The 18,585-nt window shown below is 44.1% G+C and overlaps 1 protein-coding gene across 3 annotated transcripts in view; it reads left to right on the top strand.

The window, feature by feature from the left end:
• Nucleotides 1-18,585, top strand: part of SMARCA2 (SWI/SNF related BAF chromatin remodeling complex subunit ATPase 2) — a 1,761,756-nt gene that overhangs the window by 550,369 nt on the left and 1,192,802 nt on the right. For all 3 annotated transcript variants that reach the window (XM_085632958.1, XM_085632957.1, XM_085632956.1), the window contains exons 17-18: nucleotides 2,309-2,375; nucleotides 10,232-10,342. In XM_085632958.1, coding sequence (XP_085489084.1) covers nucleotides 2,309-2,375; nucleotides 10,232-10,342 — 178 coding nt within the window. The remainder of the gene's footprint in view (nucleotides 1-2,308; nucleotides 2,376-10,231; nucleotides 10,343-18,585) is intronic.

The raw sequence follows: 18,585 nt of genomic DNA, 5'->3' as shown, positions 1-18,585 counted from the left end.
CCCTAAATGACGTCCATGACAACCCATACCCCCTGATTGCAGGGTAACTGTTGGAAGAGGGCTAAGGTTTCTTGGGAAACTATGGAATCAAATAACTTCAGATCATTGGATGCTATAAACAGTGTCTCGATGGTACTGCATATCTTTTCAAACAACCTTCAACCTTAATGGAGGTGCATAAACATTTCACTTATTTCTGAAAATTGCAAATAGCACTGAAATATTTTCTCATAGCAAATTAAATCCAGATACGTCCACCTCATGTTGTTTCAAGAAATTGAATCTTTATTAGGATCACTATACAGCCATTCAACACGTGTTTCAAGGTATGATCCCTCTTCTTCAGGGCTGTAAAATTAATCAAACAATAATAAAATTAAAACCATACACTAGAAAGACATAAAGGCGATTGCAAAGTCTTAAGTTAAATTCATGATACATATGTTCAGATTCCCTGTTACTTCCCATGAAAACCGTACAATGCGCCCATTTCAAATTCAACTGGATGCAGAAAGAAAAAATCATATCTATTGTTACAATTTAATCATAGATATCAATGTTCAAACATAGGCCACAAGTAAAGATGGTGTCACCCAATGTTCTTTCTTATTGATGTGTTCCCTACATCTCTAGTCATACGCATAATAGTCCCAGAATTTCAGACAAGCATCACGCTGTAAATCAATTAAGTCAATTTAGGTACTGCATTGGTATGAGAAACTGTTTGTACACAGATAATCGTTTTAAGGTTCAGCACGAAAAGAGCTGTTGAAAAGATTACCTTTTAAAGGAAAACTAACCTCTTGGAAGAACTGGCAGCTTGATTTAGTCCTACCGTATCAAATTGAGCATATCGAATATTTACAAAAATCCAAATTTAGAATATAAAAGTTTGTCCCATCCAGGTATCTATGAAGAACGATAACACAGTACCATTATAGCTCCTATCCTCTATGGTTGTGAAGTAGCTCGTGGTCTGGGCTGGTAGAGTGGTAGGGCCAGAGCTCTTTTTTTCTGACTTTGTGTTCTGTTGACAGTCAAATTGCTTGGGAGACTATGAGTTTGTGGGATCTGAGATTGGGGAGCCAGGTAACCAGATAGTACTCTGGGAGACACAATAGGGAAGCAGGGATAGGGGGAAACAAAGAGGCAACAAATAAGAAATATACCAATAGAAAACCCTATAACAGAAGTTAAATCTCCAAAACCTGACCCTGAGGTGATGTAAGCATCAATCTTCCCACCCTACATAATAACGGAGCATATCACACCTTAGTCATCGGTGATGAGATTGATGCTAAAATATCGAGATCTCAGGGATAATCAGCTTGAATTAATGAAGGCTGTGGACGTTAATCCCTGTAGTATAGTAGGCAAGATGTATATTTGTTCATGAGGATGGGATTGTTTTCGTCTTCCTCCTGCTCAATCAGCTGACGTAAGTGGCCATGTTGTAGAGGGATCTCTTGATCGCAGGGCGCTGAAGTATGTTATGGCGCCAAACTACATTGTTATCAGTTCTTTTGTGCTTGAACTGTCACTGCTTCATCTCAACACATTGTGGGTACAATATCCTGCCTTTAGGGGTTAGAAGCTTAGCAGTGGACTCACTAATCTTCCTTTACTCTGTATGCTTGGATGGAATTGCGTGCTCAGATGGCCATAATGCATGGACGTAACCCACGCCCTCTGGGGAGTCCCAACCTGGTGATAGGGAATGATTCAAGCGTGTGGATCTATGAAAGATACTAATTCGGCTAATGAATCAAACTGGAAAATCTTTACATGGTTCTCCTAAAACTTGAAGTATTGCTTATGGGACACCTTAACCCCTTCAGTGCCACGCCCTTTCCCCCTCCTGTGCCGGGCGTTGCACTAGTGGGTGGGGTTCATGACAAGATAGTCTCGTCATGGGCACAGCGCAACCGTGCTCCATGATGAGACTATCTCGTCATGGGCACTGAAGAGGTTAAGAGCTATCCTGATAAATATTAAATTACATGCAGTCAGCAAGTAGTAGGATGTTGCATGCTTATTGTTTCTTATATAAGAATGCAGGTTGCAACTGTTGCTGTAATCCTTTATCTGCATCATCTGTTCAAGCACTACCATGCTGGTAAATCCATTTCTTGTGATATTTCAGAAAGTGTCCCAAGATTCACAAGCTAATTTGAATGGTGCTATTTTGTGCCATAATCTGCCAGTACTGCTGAAACTGACTAACATATCTCAAGTGTTCTATTTTGCAAAAGACGTTTGCTTTGAAGATACTTGTCAATGACTACAAGAACATGTTTGTTTCCTCTAGGACATTGTCCAACTGGCAATACGAATTTGACAAATGGGCTCCGACTGTGGTCAAAATTGCTTACAAGGTTTGCTTTTTTTACTTTCGTTTATTTTAGTCTTATTAATGTAGTAATTGAAATGTAACAATTATTTCACTGCTGTGGGAACAGAGCTAAAGGATTCCTGTTTTGTATTGCTTGATTGAGAATATTTTTGTACTATCAGAAGCATATGTTATTTGGCTTTAATAAACCTAAAAAATAAATATGATGAAATACAAGAAATCCCTAAATGCAGTTTTTTTGAGACAACACTGCATAATTTCAGTTGGGAATGTGCGACTGGAAAAATAGACTCAATCTAAAAGGTTGAATGGTTAAGAGTTTGGTCTGCTACCATACCTCACCATGATTTTTTTCGATCTGAAAAAGCTGGTTATATCCATTCCTCCCTTTTGTTATTATGCAGACATTATATTATGATATCAACGTCTGGTATCTCCTTACTCATCTAAATACTAAACAGCAGGCCCAATCTTGGATAAGAATTCCTTACATAGTGTTCTAATGAGTTTCTCCCTTATTTGAATCTTTTGTAAATGTGTACACATTTATTTATGTAATTAATACTAGTAGTGGTGCTTAGTACATGTAATTTAAGTGGTGGGCTGCTTTGCATTGCACCGAGCTTCCCAGACTACCATAATGTGTGAATGGGGGGAGATTCTCCCTCTGTAGGATTTTTAAGAAAGAAGTCAATTGTGCATTTTGCAACATAACTTTTAAATAAAATGGGGAAAAATGTTATAGTTTTCAAAGGCAATTCCAAAAGGCCAGCTCATTAATTATTTGAATACTGGCACCATGCTCCAAACAAATCTGATGCTTAACATGGTTGCTTTGAGTTTCAATGCCAAGACAAACTGTAGTTCCAAAAGGATGACAAACAAGCATTTGCAGTGCAATAGGTCTCGTATTTACGAGACTTTGAACTATTGGCACTGTAAATGTCAATAGCTTAAATTCTCGCAAATGTGAGACCTATTGAATTGCAAATATTGTTTGTTTCCAAGTGCCCCATGCCATACTTGCACTTAATAGAGGCCACGCTCCTTTCTTTAGACGAGCTGTCTAAAGAAAGGGGCGTGGCCTCTATTAAGAGCAAGCCCGGCACAGGGCACTTGCCACAAAAAAAATATTTGTAAAGCAATAGGTATCACATTTGCGAGAGTTTAAGCTATTGTCATTTACAATGCCAATAGCTCAAACTCTTCTAAATGGGAGACCTGTGGCATTCTAAAAAAAGGGCCGCCATTGTCCCAGCTGCTTGGAAAGTGAAAGTGTGCATGGCGCGCTGCTTGTTGTTGCAAAGCACGTCGTGCCTGCAGTAAGACAAAACTCACTAAAGAAATAGTGCTCACAGACTAAATAAGAAATACCGTGCAACAACAGAAGTAAAAGGGCCAGCCCTTATGGGAGGGTACAAATATAGACAAGGTGGTACTAACAAGCCGATCACCGAATCAGAAGCCAGCATTCACAAAGGACAAAGAGACAAGCCATTGAAAAATATGGGCGGAGAGTGGGCGGAGCTTTAAACGCATACTCCAATACAGCATGCCTCGCAGCGCATGCGCTGCCCAGGCTCGACCTAAACAAAACCTCATGACTAGATCTATCAGACTTACGAACCACAATCCCTTCATGGTGCTAAGATTAAAAAACCCTTAAAAAGGTCACACACTTACAGTATCGCACTCTTGAGAATCCTAAACATTTTTGACTTTCTGTAAGATGGTCTGATCCACAACATTTATTTTTCTGATCCACAACATTTATTTTTGATATCCCTCCAACCTTTTTGGAAGAAACAACTGCTCCTCTTAGGAAGGACTTCTTAGTAACTTTCTATAATGTAGCACAGAGTAGACCAAATAAGTATGTTGTTTGCATGTACTAACACTGAAAGAATTTCTGACAACATGCAAACATTGCTCATGACTACAATATACAGTGTACGCTGCTCAAGGGCAAAATGTTCAAGAAATGTTTTTAATCTAGATATGGAACTTTACCCGAAATGAGTGTCATGCTCAGAAATAGATGGTCTTTTGAGTAACTCTACATGTCAGCCTGAAGTCAGTAATCTGGCACTAAACTGGCTTAACTGCAAGGCTCTGCACAGATGCCACAATGCAGCGGAAACTGAACTAAGGACAGTAGTGAGAAGAACCAACGTGATTGACACCAGAGTAAGGATAACAGGTCAGTGAAACCAAGTTCACCAACTTCTAAAATGATTAGGTGTTTGCCGACAGTGGTTTGGAATGGGGGCCCCCGCGTCACGTATTAGAGCTCGATGAGAGGCAGGGAGAGGATGGCACCTCACAATGGAGGCATTGAGGGGTCCTGTGGGGCCATCAGTCCTGGCACGGAGATGTGACAAACTAAATGCTGATGTAGGGATTGCACGTGGACAATGTTTACGGCCTGACCCGATGCTTTACATGGAGATGTAGTGATAGCCTCAGTTGTGAGCTAGGGGTCACTCGGGAACAATGCACCCCCTCAGTGCAGCAGGCCGGACACAGAGATATGACGATAGCCTCAGTGATGACGTTGGAGGTCACTGGGGAATAGTATATGCTATCTGACCATCCAGGCTTAAAGATGCGACGATAGCCTCCGCTCTGACGTGGGTCACTTGTGAACAATGTCTCCACTCTGCCCAGTTGTCATGATTTCGGGCCTTCCAGTGGTTCCTTGGACGATGGGCTGGGCGGTCTCTGGGCACGACCTTTGGCATCCTCAGATGTGAGGAATTGGCGTTGCGGTGTGCCCAGCTCCTTCTCTTAAAAAAAAAAAAATGCTCATTCCGGACTTGTATGAATGGAACAATTCATAGTGCCCGGCAGAGCTATGCTGGCAGCCCCTGAATAAATGACCTGAAGTGAGAGCTGGGGGCACGTGGCGCATTCTACAGGCTTCAGGTGGCCCGCGAAAAGGTTTCCTTCAGATTCTCTGCATCCGGTTAACCAAAAAAGCCTGTTCTCGATTGAGGGGAAGGGGGGGTGAGGTGCAGCGGAAGAGGGGGGGAGAAGAGAGAGAGAGAGAGATGCGAGGAGGAGTCCTCAGTAGATAGAACTCTGGATGGGTTGGGGTTACAACAAGCCTCCGAGAGCGTCAGAGTTTTGTAGGAGCTTCTGGAGACCCTGTGTTCTGCAGGAATCCCACTAGTGCTTACAGTTACAGCAGGTCCTTGAATGGCACAGCCACACTGTAGATCTCAAGGATCCAGAGAAGGATTTTCAGATGACTCCGAGGTGAACAGAGATTATTTTCCACCAGACCTTTTTATGGTGCAATGAGCAATTTAAAGCAGGCCTCTGAATGTGCTTCGTGGAATTGACATCCGGCCTCTCTACGCAGGGAGGGATTATAGTGGTGAGAAGGACTACCCGTATATGATTCAGTTTGGCAGTTAATGGAGGCTTGTGCCTAAATGGCTTTGTGAGGAATTTAAAGCAGTATCGGGACCATGCATCAATAGACTTACTGCAGGCCTTTCCAGGGTCCAGTGAGTAACTAATAACAGACCTCTGGGGGTCTAGGGTGGGGCCTAAGGCAAGCCTCTAGAGTGACAAGTAAGGGATTTAAGGTAGGCCTGTTGGGGTACATTGACGGATTTTCCGCAGGCCTCTGCAATGTGCATTTGGAGATTCGCAGCAGGCCTCCGAGAGCGCTACCAGGGGCTTTCAGTAAACCTCTGAGGGGGTCCATGGAAGAACTTACAGCAGGCCCCTGGAGGGTGAAGAGAGGGATATGCAGCAGGCCTCAAAGGAGCTAAGCGAGGGCATGCAGCAGCACTCTGGAACGCACAGGCTAAGGTTCAAACTCACACCAGGTTTATGGAAGACAGGTCTGCAGAAGGTCCAAAGATCACGAAACAATTGTCTGGAAGGTGCAGTTAAGAATTTACACCAGACCTGTAAATGACTTTAGGGCAGGCCTTAAGAGGGTGCAGTGAGGAACTTATGGGAGACCTATGTGACGCACGGGGGAGAAGGGGAGCAACAAAATTAATCTGATAGTTAAGGATAGGGATCCCACTGGATCCAGGTCACTGGGCAACTGGAACTTTCCCTTTTGATTGAACAAACCCTTTAAGGCGTGGAGTCCGTTGGTCTAAAAAATACCTCTTTCTCGTTTAAAATTTGGCAGTGCTTAACAGTGTCACCAGTGCCTGCACGCAGTTGCATTAACCAACCAATTACCATATGATTAGTGCATTTATACCATATTATAAATGTATAGAATTTATGAGTGAGGGGTTGCAAAATATTGTGGCTCATCACTAGTACAGGGCAAGAGAAAGGACCGTGGAAATGCCGGAGTGAAGGTTTCGGCCCCAGGGTCCTGCAGGCTGCAAACAAAGCATGGGAAAGATTTTCTGGAGCAGCACCTGGCCCGAGTTCACCTCTGCTGGTAGGAGGCTGTCCCATTTCTTGTTGGGTCTGCAAAGGAGGCGTCGCAGCATAGAATGCGAACATTGCTATTGTTATACACTTTGAGAAACCCTTAAGGAAGAGCCTTGACATAGTGTTCACCCCCACTGGGTAGGTGGAAAGCAGCAACCCCACCTCCTCATAATTGCAAATGCGATATCTTCAGCCAGTACTGGGGGCTAACCGGGAGTTCTGCGAGACCGTAGACCTGAATGGCAGGTCATTTTGCCCCAGCGGGTCCCACGAGTTTCTCGTGCACCACAGCCGATGTGGTGATCTCAAAACTCATAGCGAAGCAGCCCTGCACCTCAATGCGTTAAGGGGTCGGCCATATCTTGTGGAGAATATACGCTATGAGACTCACGGTTTTCGGCACAACCCCATGTAATACGAGAGCACGTATTTATGTTAATTGCTGTCAAACATTTTCCATTAATAGAGGACGTTCTTTTATGGGTTTGATTCGTCCATACTCTGCCGCGCCCATTATTGAATGTGGGGTGCTAGCAGCAGAGAATTGTACCATGTTAACATGGCAGTGAATGTGAGGGTCTGCTGCTGATAAGCACTGCTGATTATTTTCAGTGTTTGCTTTCTGCAAACTAAAGGATAATGTGTTCAGGACTAGAGGTACTGCTGCTTTCGAGCACAGCCAAATGTTTGACATGGCTTTCCTCCTTGTATATTCAGTGTACAATGGCAATGCTCATCTTGTTTCGGCTACAGACAAGGTATTTATGATCGCACAGTGGGATGCTTTCATTCTAATGTTCTTATTCAATCTACGCAGAAAACTGAAATTTCCATACAATAATTGTAGCCTGCCAGAAGGCCAGTCAGTTACTCTGGGTGGCGCACCTAATCAGAGGTTATTATAACTATAAGACGGACCAAAAGCACACATTTCTAGGCTGTACTTTCAGTTTACTACTATTGTTTTTCTGAGTTTCGCTATCTGCAGGCAGTTGCACTAGGGGTTGTCTCCGCACACGAGCAGCGCGCAGGCGTTAGTGGGGTGGCAGGACGGCTTATGTCTAAACGAAGGCCTTTATTAGATTAATTCCCTTCCATACATTCTAGTTGTCATGACTGAGATAATGCCTGTTTTTGAGCGCGTCTATAAGACTTTCATGGTTTAAAAGCGCAACGCTTTAAGGCCTCAGAAATGTCTACTTTTCGTGTTTTCTAAAAATCAAACTACGTTGGCAGCAATCAAAATCTGTTTGATAAACATGGTAAATAATTATCATAGACAGGCGATCAGCGCGACAGTGACCACATACACTTTTCTGGTTTAGGTACAATAGCACGCAGGTAGCTCCGACAGTTAGCACTCCCGTCTGGGCATGACTGGGCGAGGAGTGCTCGGGTCTTTACAGACAGACACAACAAGCGTGGCTGCAAAAGTGAAAGCGGCCCGCGTGGCAAATCAATTAAATAAACAAGCGCGGTCCCTAAAGTGAAAGAGGACCGCACTGCAAATAACCCAAAAAAAAAGAGTGCCTACCGACTTATGGAGACCGTGTAACGCTGCAAGTAAACGATCCAGTCCTGATGCGCAGTCCCAAAAGGAGATGGGGCGGTAACAAGGAGGGGCTAAGAAGCATCATTATCAATCAGAAGCCAGCATTTACCATGGACGATGACGCCAGCCAATGAAAAATATGGGTGGGGCTTCCACACCACTTATAAAAAAAATACCCTAATACAGCATGCCTCGCAAAGTGAGCAGCGCATGCGCTCCAACGCTAGGCGAGACCTAAAAAGTGCATTTTTTTGTCCATTCTCACCATACACTAATTGAAAACAATAGGTTTTTTAGTCCGCTCCAGTATTCTCGTTTGGGCCTAAAGGTTGTCTGCTTTCTGTTCCGAGAGTAACCTGTAGAAGGTGAATGGGCTTTCTTATATTCAAATGGAGGACTGACTTAAAGGGTCATTAGCCCGCCTTTTGTTCAGGTACAATCCTGGCTCGTAGCTATCTAGAGCCTGAAACCTAGACGCCACCGCAATAGATGGAATCAGAGGCACACAGTTTTCTTATCATTTCAAAAGTACTTTTGAGAAACTGTGGCTTAAAGGCAGATTTTTGACTTTGTTCAATCAATGTATATAAGAGATATGCACGCACTAAAAGTGTTTCAAATGTGTCTCTGAGTAATTAACTAATTCAAAACTTAAGTAGTTCATACAATACAGCGCTACTCATCCCAATGTAGGATGTCGGCACTTTACATCTTTCACACACACACACACACACACACACTGTAGATAGAATATAGCATACAAGTGTATAAATCAGTGTACAGAAAGGCTACACAAGACAGTGAGGATTACATGGTCTAGGAGTCAACATATCACCCTTACTGATATTCCTTATATTTTAAGAGTGCATGGTTGGAAGAAATGCAACGTCAGAATTTGACTTTATTGCTAACCAAAGGAACCCTTTTTAGTAACCTTATAATAAATTATTGAGAAAAATACAAGGCTAGAAATTTAAGTTTAAATTTAATGGCTTGCATTTTGCATGCAGCTCCTTGATGCTGATTCATAGCCCACTGTGTTACTTTAGAAGGACTACAACTTAAGAACTGCAAGTAATGAAATGATCTCTGTCAAAAGCATTCACCAGCTTACCTATCTACGTAAAATAAAATCTGTGATCTGCATATTACAGAAGGCACATTAACCCACTATGCTACATTAGGAGTTAAAACTGACTAGACAAAGCACAGATCTCTCCAGCAAGTTTGTTAGGGACCAGAGGTATCTTACTGTTATTATCCCCTCAAAATTGCTGGACCCACAAAGGTCTCCCCCGCAGGTGCCTTAACCCAGTAAGGCATTTTAAACTACAGGTTCTTTCTGAACAATTAACTAAGCTACAAAAGATTTGCTATCAAGTTTCTACTGTTTGTCAATTTATTTCAGCAATTTCGTTAAAAATAAATGAATACGTTAGCCGTCAGACTCCACTTTTCATGTCTCTGCCCCTTGTGACTCCACCCTCTTTTCGCTGCCACTCCTTGACCCCCCAATTTATGGGTTTGCAGAGTAATTTATTCCAGTTTCAGCAGTGATGGCAGTGGGCGCTGGAAAATGAGTCTTGGGGAAGTCTTATGACTTTTCTTTTCTTTCACAGACTGAATTTTACCAATGGTGATGATACATTGGTGTCACATTTCCCAGGCAGTTAAATGATGAGACTTCTATGCCTCGCTCTGAGGGCATGAATTGGAACTGTTTTTTTTGGACTGCACCCATAGGAGAAACAAAAAAGTGCCAGTGGGCAAAAGGAGTGCCGGGGCCACTCACCAGCTCAAATTAAGCCCTGGTCTATATTCTTGTAGATGAATAGTAACATATCCTCATCTGATTTTCAAAATCAGAAAACTGTATGCAATATATTTAATGTGATTTTTCATTTTCTTTTTAGGGAACACCAGCGATGCGCCGGTCACTTGTTCCTCAGTTGCGTTCTGGGAAATTTAATGTACTTCTAACTACTTATGAATACATAATAAAAGACAAACACATCCTTGCCAAGGTAAATATTATATTTTCTGTAGATTGCTGTAATATTTTATGCTTATTACTTGGAGCCAGATTTTTAAAAAAACCTGGTGGAGGCTTGCCTATTGCTGTGAAATAGTTAAAATATGCAATTCTCTCTGTGAATCAACATTTCAAAACTAAACCAACTCCTCTTAAGCAGAGGTGCCTTTGAGATCTGATGTTACTAAAAAAGAAAGCAAGTTGTTTTCCTCTGCACTTTGTATTTGTCTTTTTCCTAGTTTTACTTCCTTTAAATGCCGTAATATGTTTTTTTGGTAGCCCTGGTATGAATGATATTTTTATTCTTCTTTTACTGATAAGTTAAAGTAACAAAGGAATGAAAAACAGACATAATTTACATTATATGTATTCATAATCACATTGCAGTGCATTGGAAACCTGCATGATACTGCACGAGTGCCACGCGATGATCCATCCTAAGCCTTGGCAATGCCAATAGGTATGGCCTTGGCAAGCTTGTAATGCTTCCATATATATATAGATATATAATGTATATATATGTATAAACTCTGGGTAGTTCTCAAGTTTAGGTGGAAAGCAGCTCCTGTATAGAGCACTCTCAACACCGGCGACACTCTAGATCTGCTCACCTCAAATGTCTGCTTTTCTATCAAAGTCCTTAAGCATAGTATTAGCACAATGCCAACCACGCCGAGATAGAAAAGTACAAAGTCTTTTGCCATGTATACAGCAAAGTCTTTAAGCATAGGATTAGCACAGTGCTGTCCACGCTGAGCTGTAAAATGACAAAAGCCATTTACCACTCCAGGCACAGTATTACAGCTTTGAATTGGTAAAATACCAACCAAGCTAACTTGAAATGAGTAAAAGCAACCCCTGACACACACACACACACACACATATATATATATATATATATCACCTACTGGCGGTCGCCAGTAGGTAGATCTAGTTAGGACCTATTTTCCATAGGAAATCCGCAACATTCTATTTGGAATAACTTTGGCACCGATTGACGAATCTTCGCGAAATTTTCCAAACTTTTGGCCAGCTCCGGTCCGCTCCTATCCTGACAATGATTCGTCAAGCGGGGGCCGAGAAAAAAGGGGGGTCCCAAAACGCGTTTTCCCCATGCATTTTCCCATAGGACCTGTTGACGCAGCTACAGCCCGAACTGCTGAACGGAATTACACCAAATTTGGCAAAGAGGTAGTCCTCAGTTCAGACTCGTGCCTTTTGCTTAAATGGTGTAAATCCGTTCAGTAGTTCCTGAGAAAATTAGGGTAAAAAAGTTAGTTATATCTATGGCCTCGGAGGACCTGCGCACCCTGCCGTGCACGAGCTGAATGCTAATTGGCTGCCAACACTCTGAATCAGGAAGTGTTGGCAGCCATCTTGTGCCTCGGTAGAACCGAGGCACAAGAAGCCCCCCAAAAAACATCGCAAAACGCGAAAAGGGGACAGGGTAGAAACACCCTGACCCCCTAGGCCTGCTCAGGAGGACCCCCAAGGCCCCAAATTTTTCCGCATCCCGCTGACGAAAAAAAACCCGAAGCACGGGCTTCGTTTACAATTAGCCCCCGGGGGGGCCAAGTCGCGGGGAAATTTTTTATAGTAATGGGGGGCCCAGAGTGGCCCCCCTGCCTCGGGGACCGCCACCCCCCGGGGCTTTAAGTTAATGTATGCGGGGGCGCAAGGCCCCCCCCCGCAGCCCCGGTGACCGCCACCCCCCGGGGCATGTTTGTTTAAAAAAAAAAAAAAACTGTGTTCGGGGCTCGAGCCCGGGGATGGGGAGGAGGCCACGCCCCCTCCTTTCATCACTCTGCAAACGCGCCACCTGGCGCGTTTGCAGAGGGGGAACGAATTCCCCTTCAATACTGGGGGTCCCTGGAGGCCAACTAGCTCACCAGGAACCTCCAGTATGCGCCAGGGGCTGCGATGCAGAGAGGTGTAATGAGGCCACGCCCCTTTTTACACCTCTCTGCAACGCAGCTCCGTGGCGCTTACTGGAGGTACCTGGTGTGCTAGTTGGCCGCCAAGGGACCTCAGGATTCAAGGGGACTTAATCTCCCAACTTAAAACGCGCCTCGGGGCGCGTTTGCACAGTGGTGAAGGTAGGGGGCGGGGCCTGAGGTAATATGTGTGCAAACACGCCCTGTAGCGCGCATTAAGTTGGGGAATTAATTCCTCCTAAATCCTGAGGGTCCCTGGGGACCAACTAGCCCACCAGGTATCTCCAGTAAGCGCCACGGAGCTGTGTTGCAGAGTGTTGTAAAAAGGGGCGTGGCCTCTGAATACCTCTCTGCAATGCAGCTCCCTGGCGCATACTGGAGGTACCTGGTGGGCTAGTTGGCCTCCAGGGGACCTCAGGATTGAAGAGGAATTAATTCCCCAACTTAAAACGCGCCACAGGGCGTGTTTGCACACGTCACCTCAGGCCCCTCCCCCTTCCTTCACCATTGTACAAATATTCCTCTAAAATCAGCCGAACTACGAATTCTGATTTACTCACCTGTTATCAGGAGAGAACCCAGGGCTATATCTTTTAGCCCAGCACTGACTCTGAAAAGTAATTCTAAGCATACTTACCAGTAACTTGTATTTCCTTCCATAGGAATCCATTGTGTGGTTTTCAGCAGAAAAGTTTCGAAGTGTCTATTTTTACAAACTAAAAATATTCCTAAAAAATCGTCTGTGTGACTTAAACACATTCTTTCAACTGTTTACAGGAGGTTGGCCATTGCTGGATCCAGGATCCACCACTGAGTAAGAAAAAGTAACGAAAACACTACTTACCTGCTAAGTGAATTTTCTGCCATAGGATAACATTGGTGATTCTATGTGAAAATTTTTCTAAGTGTCAACTTTTAAAATACAATAATATTCCTTAAAAATAACTACTGTAACCAGAACGCTTTTACTCAAATGTTTACAGGAGATGTCCAAGGACTGAATCTAGGATCCAGTCCTGTGGTTAGAAAAGTAATCCATAAAGTAACTAATTGCATTTACTAGACATTCACATTGAGCTCAATGTTGCTTTGTGTTTGAAATTGTGTTGCCCATTGCAACAACTGTAACCACTGTATTTAAAAGTCTGTTGCCTATTTGCCAAGTATTTAAACTAAAGTAATTCATTCTGAGAAAGTATATTTTGTATTGTAATATATAATGTAATTATAATGTAATTAAAAAAAATATACCTAAAAATAAATAGTTTAAAAAATGTAGTAAATCAGTTTAAAAAAAAAACAGTATAACAATTAATACATTAAAAATTGTCATTTACAAAACCTTTGAAATTCACTGAAAAAACCATAGGTTTCAGGCCTGATATAGTTAGGAATTAGCATTTAAAAAACCTTTGAAATTCACTGAAAAGACCATAGGTTTCAGGCCTGATATAGTTAGGAATTAGCATTTAAAAAACCTTAGAAATTCACTGAAAAAACCATAGGTTTTAGGGGTGTTCTATTTAGCTGGACATTTCACTCGAACAAAACCATTGAAATTCCTCCGATATAGTTAGTTGTACTAACTACTTCTCGCGCACCCACAATCCACTTCTGATGATGTCACATATTACATTATTCATGCCATGGTCTGTGACATCACTGATGACATCTCAAATGACATCATCCTCGTGACAATCAGATACACCTCATCATACACTAGTATAACCTTTCATCACTCACTGTAAAATACAGAGTGCCAGATTTAAAACCATTGACACACCAATACAAGTTTCTAAACACCCACTCAGTGATATCTAGATCTATACACATCTAATCACTTCGTCAGTCAGTCAGTCAAAGCTTTTATTTCGGTAAAATACCATAAAAAGACATAAATAGAAGTATACATTAAAACAAGATTAAATAAACATTGTGTAGAGTGTAATCCATTAAAACATTAAAATTATTACATAAAAATACACAGTGAAGGAACGTGGTTTTTCCACAGAGACAAATTGTTAAAAATTGTATCCAGGGCCAAAGATATACTCACTACACCTCAAAGTACTGTAGTGGCAATGTAGGTAATACTAAAATCAGGGGAGGTGGGTAGCAGAAATCATAAATTTGGACCTTGTAAACCACATTGAGAGGAGAAATTTGGCCATTGCAAACACTATCAGTGGGGTAGTATCATATTTCAAAATTCTAAACACCTCCTTGTGGTCCCTGAGACCCCTAGACTTGCATAACTGGACGATCCACTTTTTTCTTGCAATGATATATAAAGGGCAGAAAAGGACAACATGCAACTCTGTTTCACAGGTAACAGTACATAAAGGACACGTGCTTACGGGATCCGAAACATTGGACCATCTATGTGTGAGATCCCTCAGCGGTAGCGAGCCGTGTCTGAACTGGATGTAGAGTTTCTTTGCCAAAGGTGGTTGGATAACGTCCAGGAAAACTTCAAACTGGGGACTAAACTTAATATCCAGAAAGGTGTCAGTAAGCCTACTCAGAGAGGAGTGGAATAGAATTCCCTTCCGATATGCTTTCAAGACCTCCCGTAATGAATTCTTCGAAAGTGCACGGCAGGTCTCTTCCGGGGCGGACCATAGGTTCCCCATCCCAATTAAGTAGCAGAGGTTCTTTATATAGGTAAGCCAAGGGATCTTATCCGATTTTCCCCTTGCCAATATATCACCAAGATCATACCTATAGCTTACCAACTCAGGCGTTGACCAGAGACGCCTCCAGAACTGGAGAGGACGGTTCAGGGCAATCTCTTCTATGGGGACCAGACCCAGATCCCATCTCAAGGGGGTTAATGGAGTGCTGACGGGTAGTTTCAGCAATCTCCTAATAAAGGAATTTTCAGTAGAAGAGAGGGAAGCGGGAATGGAATATCCCCATAGTTCAGCGCCATAGAGCGCTCCTCCTCTAGCTTGCGATTTATAAATTTCCATGGGGGGGCCCAAAGGTTTAAAAGAGGTATTGTTAAACACCTTCAGGATACCCCCCACTGATTGAGCTAATTTCAAATTGGCCTTTGCCAAATGGGACCCCCAATTCATTTTATCATTTAGGGTCACCCCCAGATACTCAAAAGTGGCAACCCTATCCAGCTCAACATCTCCCAGCTTAGGGTGGGGGCAATTAAATGAGTTGGAACCGTAAACCATAAATTTAGTTTTGGAAAGATTCAGTTCCAGATCCCCGATTTTACAGAAGGAGCAGAAGGCCTCTAATGTACGCTGGATGCCCATGTAAGATTTAGATAACAAAAGCGTGTCATCCGCGAACATTAGGGCCGGGACCTTACGCCCCGCCAGTACTGGGGAGTCCAAGTTAGCGGTGCGCAAGAGATACTCAATCAACCCGTTGATAAAAAGGGAGAAAAGAGTGGGGGCCAGGACACAGCCCTGCCTCACACCCTTTTCAACCGGGAATGGCCCAGAAATTTCCCTACATCTCCCATATCTCACCCTTGCATAGGTGCCAGAGTGGAGGCGTTTAAATAAGTGGCAAAGGTAGGGGGGAGCACCCATCTCTAACAAAAGGGCCCATAGTTTTTCCCTTTGGACCATATCAAAAGCGGACCGAAGGTCCACAAAAATCAAATAAAGGTTACCAGCACCCATGCTGACTGACTTCCAATAGATCAATAGTAATCTAAATAATTGATCGATGGTGGAAACCTTTGCACGGAACCCCGCCTGGAGGGAGGTTAGAATTTGTTGATCCTCCATCCAGGACTGCAATCTGGATAAAAGGACTCGGGCAAACAGCTTCTGTAGAACATCAATCAAGCTCATGGGGCGGTAATTGGCTGGATCCAACGGGGAAGATTTTTTGTGAATGGGTATAATTTCTGCACCCAACCAGGTCTCCGGGATTCCAAGGCCCTGCAAAATGGCATTGAAATACACACAAATATAGGGGGGCCAGATTTTTACATCACTTCTGAACAAGTCACCGGGGATCCTGTCAAGCCCCGGGGCTTTCCCTACTGAAAGGGAGTTGAGGGCCAATTCTATTTCTGAAAGAGAGAAGGATCGGCTCTCAAGTTCTTCCTGGCCCTGCTGGTCCATTGCAATATCAATCCTCGAGGTGCCCGGTTCGGGGCCACCCCTGGAATTACTGACCGAAAAGAGGGGTTGGAAATGGGCAAGCCAGACCTCCTCGCTGAGATTAGGAATAATTGCAGGGCTGCTGGCTACCGTGCCCGTTCGAACAATGTTCCAAAACGCCCTCGAGTCGCGGTCTACTAAGGCTTGCAATAAATTTTGCCACCTTTGATCCTCCCACTCGGATTTTGCCTCCTTGATCAGGTTTTTGTAGATGGCCCTCGCCGCCCGGATACTAGACTGGGTGCCCTCTTTTACTTCTTTTATCAAGGCAGTCTTAGCCCGCCTACAAGAACCATTAAACCAGTGCTCGGGCCTAAGGGGCCTTGGTTTTGAGGCAGTAGGACTATAAAAGAAGCCAGCCAAGCTGCCAAGGAGATCCTCATGAATGTTCTGGAAATCGAGGAGGCGGGTCTGCGGAATATCTCCAGTGGGGCTCAAGAGGTGGGAGACTGCTTCCAAGGAGCAAGACACACTGCTATATATAGCTGCAAGCTTTAAGTCGTCGGACGCTACCCTTGCCCACCTGATCCGTCTACCACCTGCCGCTAACACCAGATTCTCGCTATTTGATGGTGATTGGAGCTTATGAATTCCACTGCCACCGATCTTGTTGACCAATTCCAGTGACAGTAGGTTGTGATCACTATCGACCCGTGGAATAACAGAAAAGGCAGCCAAATGGCCCCAAAATTCCACGTTCACCAGAAGATAGTCGATAGTCGAACAGCTCCCGGGTCTATTAAAGGTAAAAGACCCCGGCACGTCCGGGCAGAGTCTACCATTGCAAGCCCTCAGAGAATGTGCAATGGTAAGCTTATTAATCTCGAGGGCTAGAGGGGAAAGACGTTTGGCGGGATAAATAATAGGGTCTGGGATTAGATAACTTTCATCCTCGTCACAGGTGGGAGAGGGGATCCCAGAAAGGGGTTCGAAGTGACAATTAAGATCTGCACCAATTAATTTATGGGACGCAGGTGGAAGAGAATGTAATACATCTTCCAGGGTGCCCAGAATCGACAGACCCAGCTGTACCGGGTGGGGACGCAGGTAGACCTTTATTACTACCAGCGAATAAGAAGCAGGGAAAGTAAGTATCAAACACAAAATGTCGGGGGACTTTGAGTCTAGTAACTTTACTGAGCACCCCAAGTGTGTTGCGACCCATACTACTAACCCCCCCGAAGGTCTGCCTCTCGCCCCTTGAACTGCTGGGGCCGAAAACGATGCATAGCCCACCCTCCATGGTATGGACCGTAACCATGTTTCTTGAAATATGCAGATATCGTAGTTGTCCATTAGCTCTCCCCATTCGGGGTCAGAGAGTTTGGACTCCAATCCAGCCACATTCCAAGACCCAACTAAAGGTCTTCGAGTGAGTGTACGGGGAGGGCTATCAGCCAGAGGGAGGGAGGAGGGGGGGCGGTGGAAAGCAGAATGCTCAATGGGGCCCAACATGGGGCGTCCCTCCATGGCGCTGGAGATCGGGGATGAAAGAGGAGTGGGCCCAGAACCACTCTCCGTGCCAAATGCAGCCGAGGGGAGAGCCGTCTCCACACCAGTATCATCCCAGGCCTGAATCCCCCCCGAAGGCATATACCCTCCCTTACTGAGCCTCAGGGGTGATGGCCAGTCCACAGTGTTGAGCACATCGAAACTGTTTTCAACCGGGATGTTAAAGCAAGTATTATGAGAAGCCTGATGAAAATACGGTAATTCCACCGGGTTCAAAGTATTGGGGATGGAGTAAAAGTACCCCAAATGCAATGTGTCAATGGCTCCTGATTTGTGGTGCCCACCCTGCTCCAGTATGTGGCCTACTACTCTAGGGTCCCTAAAATTAATCAGGACACAATCCCCACCAATGTCCTTTGGGCGGGTCCCCAGCCAACTAACCCTCCGAACAAAGAGGATCTCCCCTCTCCCTGCTCCCTCCAATGGTCTGTTTTTGGACAACCAATGGATGACTTTGTTTTTTAATTCAGAGTAAGATTCCCCCCTACCATTCGTTAGTGGAGGAACTCCGGTAAGCACAGTCACATAGGGAGCTGCCTCAGGCGGAAGCTGTACAAGAGGAGGGGAACTTTCCGGGCACCGTAGAACTCGGTTCCCCCCCCCCAGGAGGAAGGATCCTATCCCTATCCGGACTCCGAAGGGCTGGGTCCCTG

This window comes from Triturus cristatus, chromosome 2_1 (genome assembly GCF_964204655.1).
Source record: "Triturus cristatus chromosome 2_1, aTriCri1.1, whole genome shotgun sequence".
Lineage (NCBI taxonomy): Eukaryota > Metazoa > Chordata > Amphibia > Caudata > Salamandridae > Triturus > Triturus cristatus.
The sequence above is the reverse complement of the archived record's forward strand: the minus strand, read 5'-3'. Positions and strand labels throughout refer to the sequence as shown.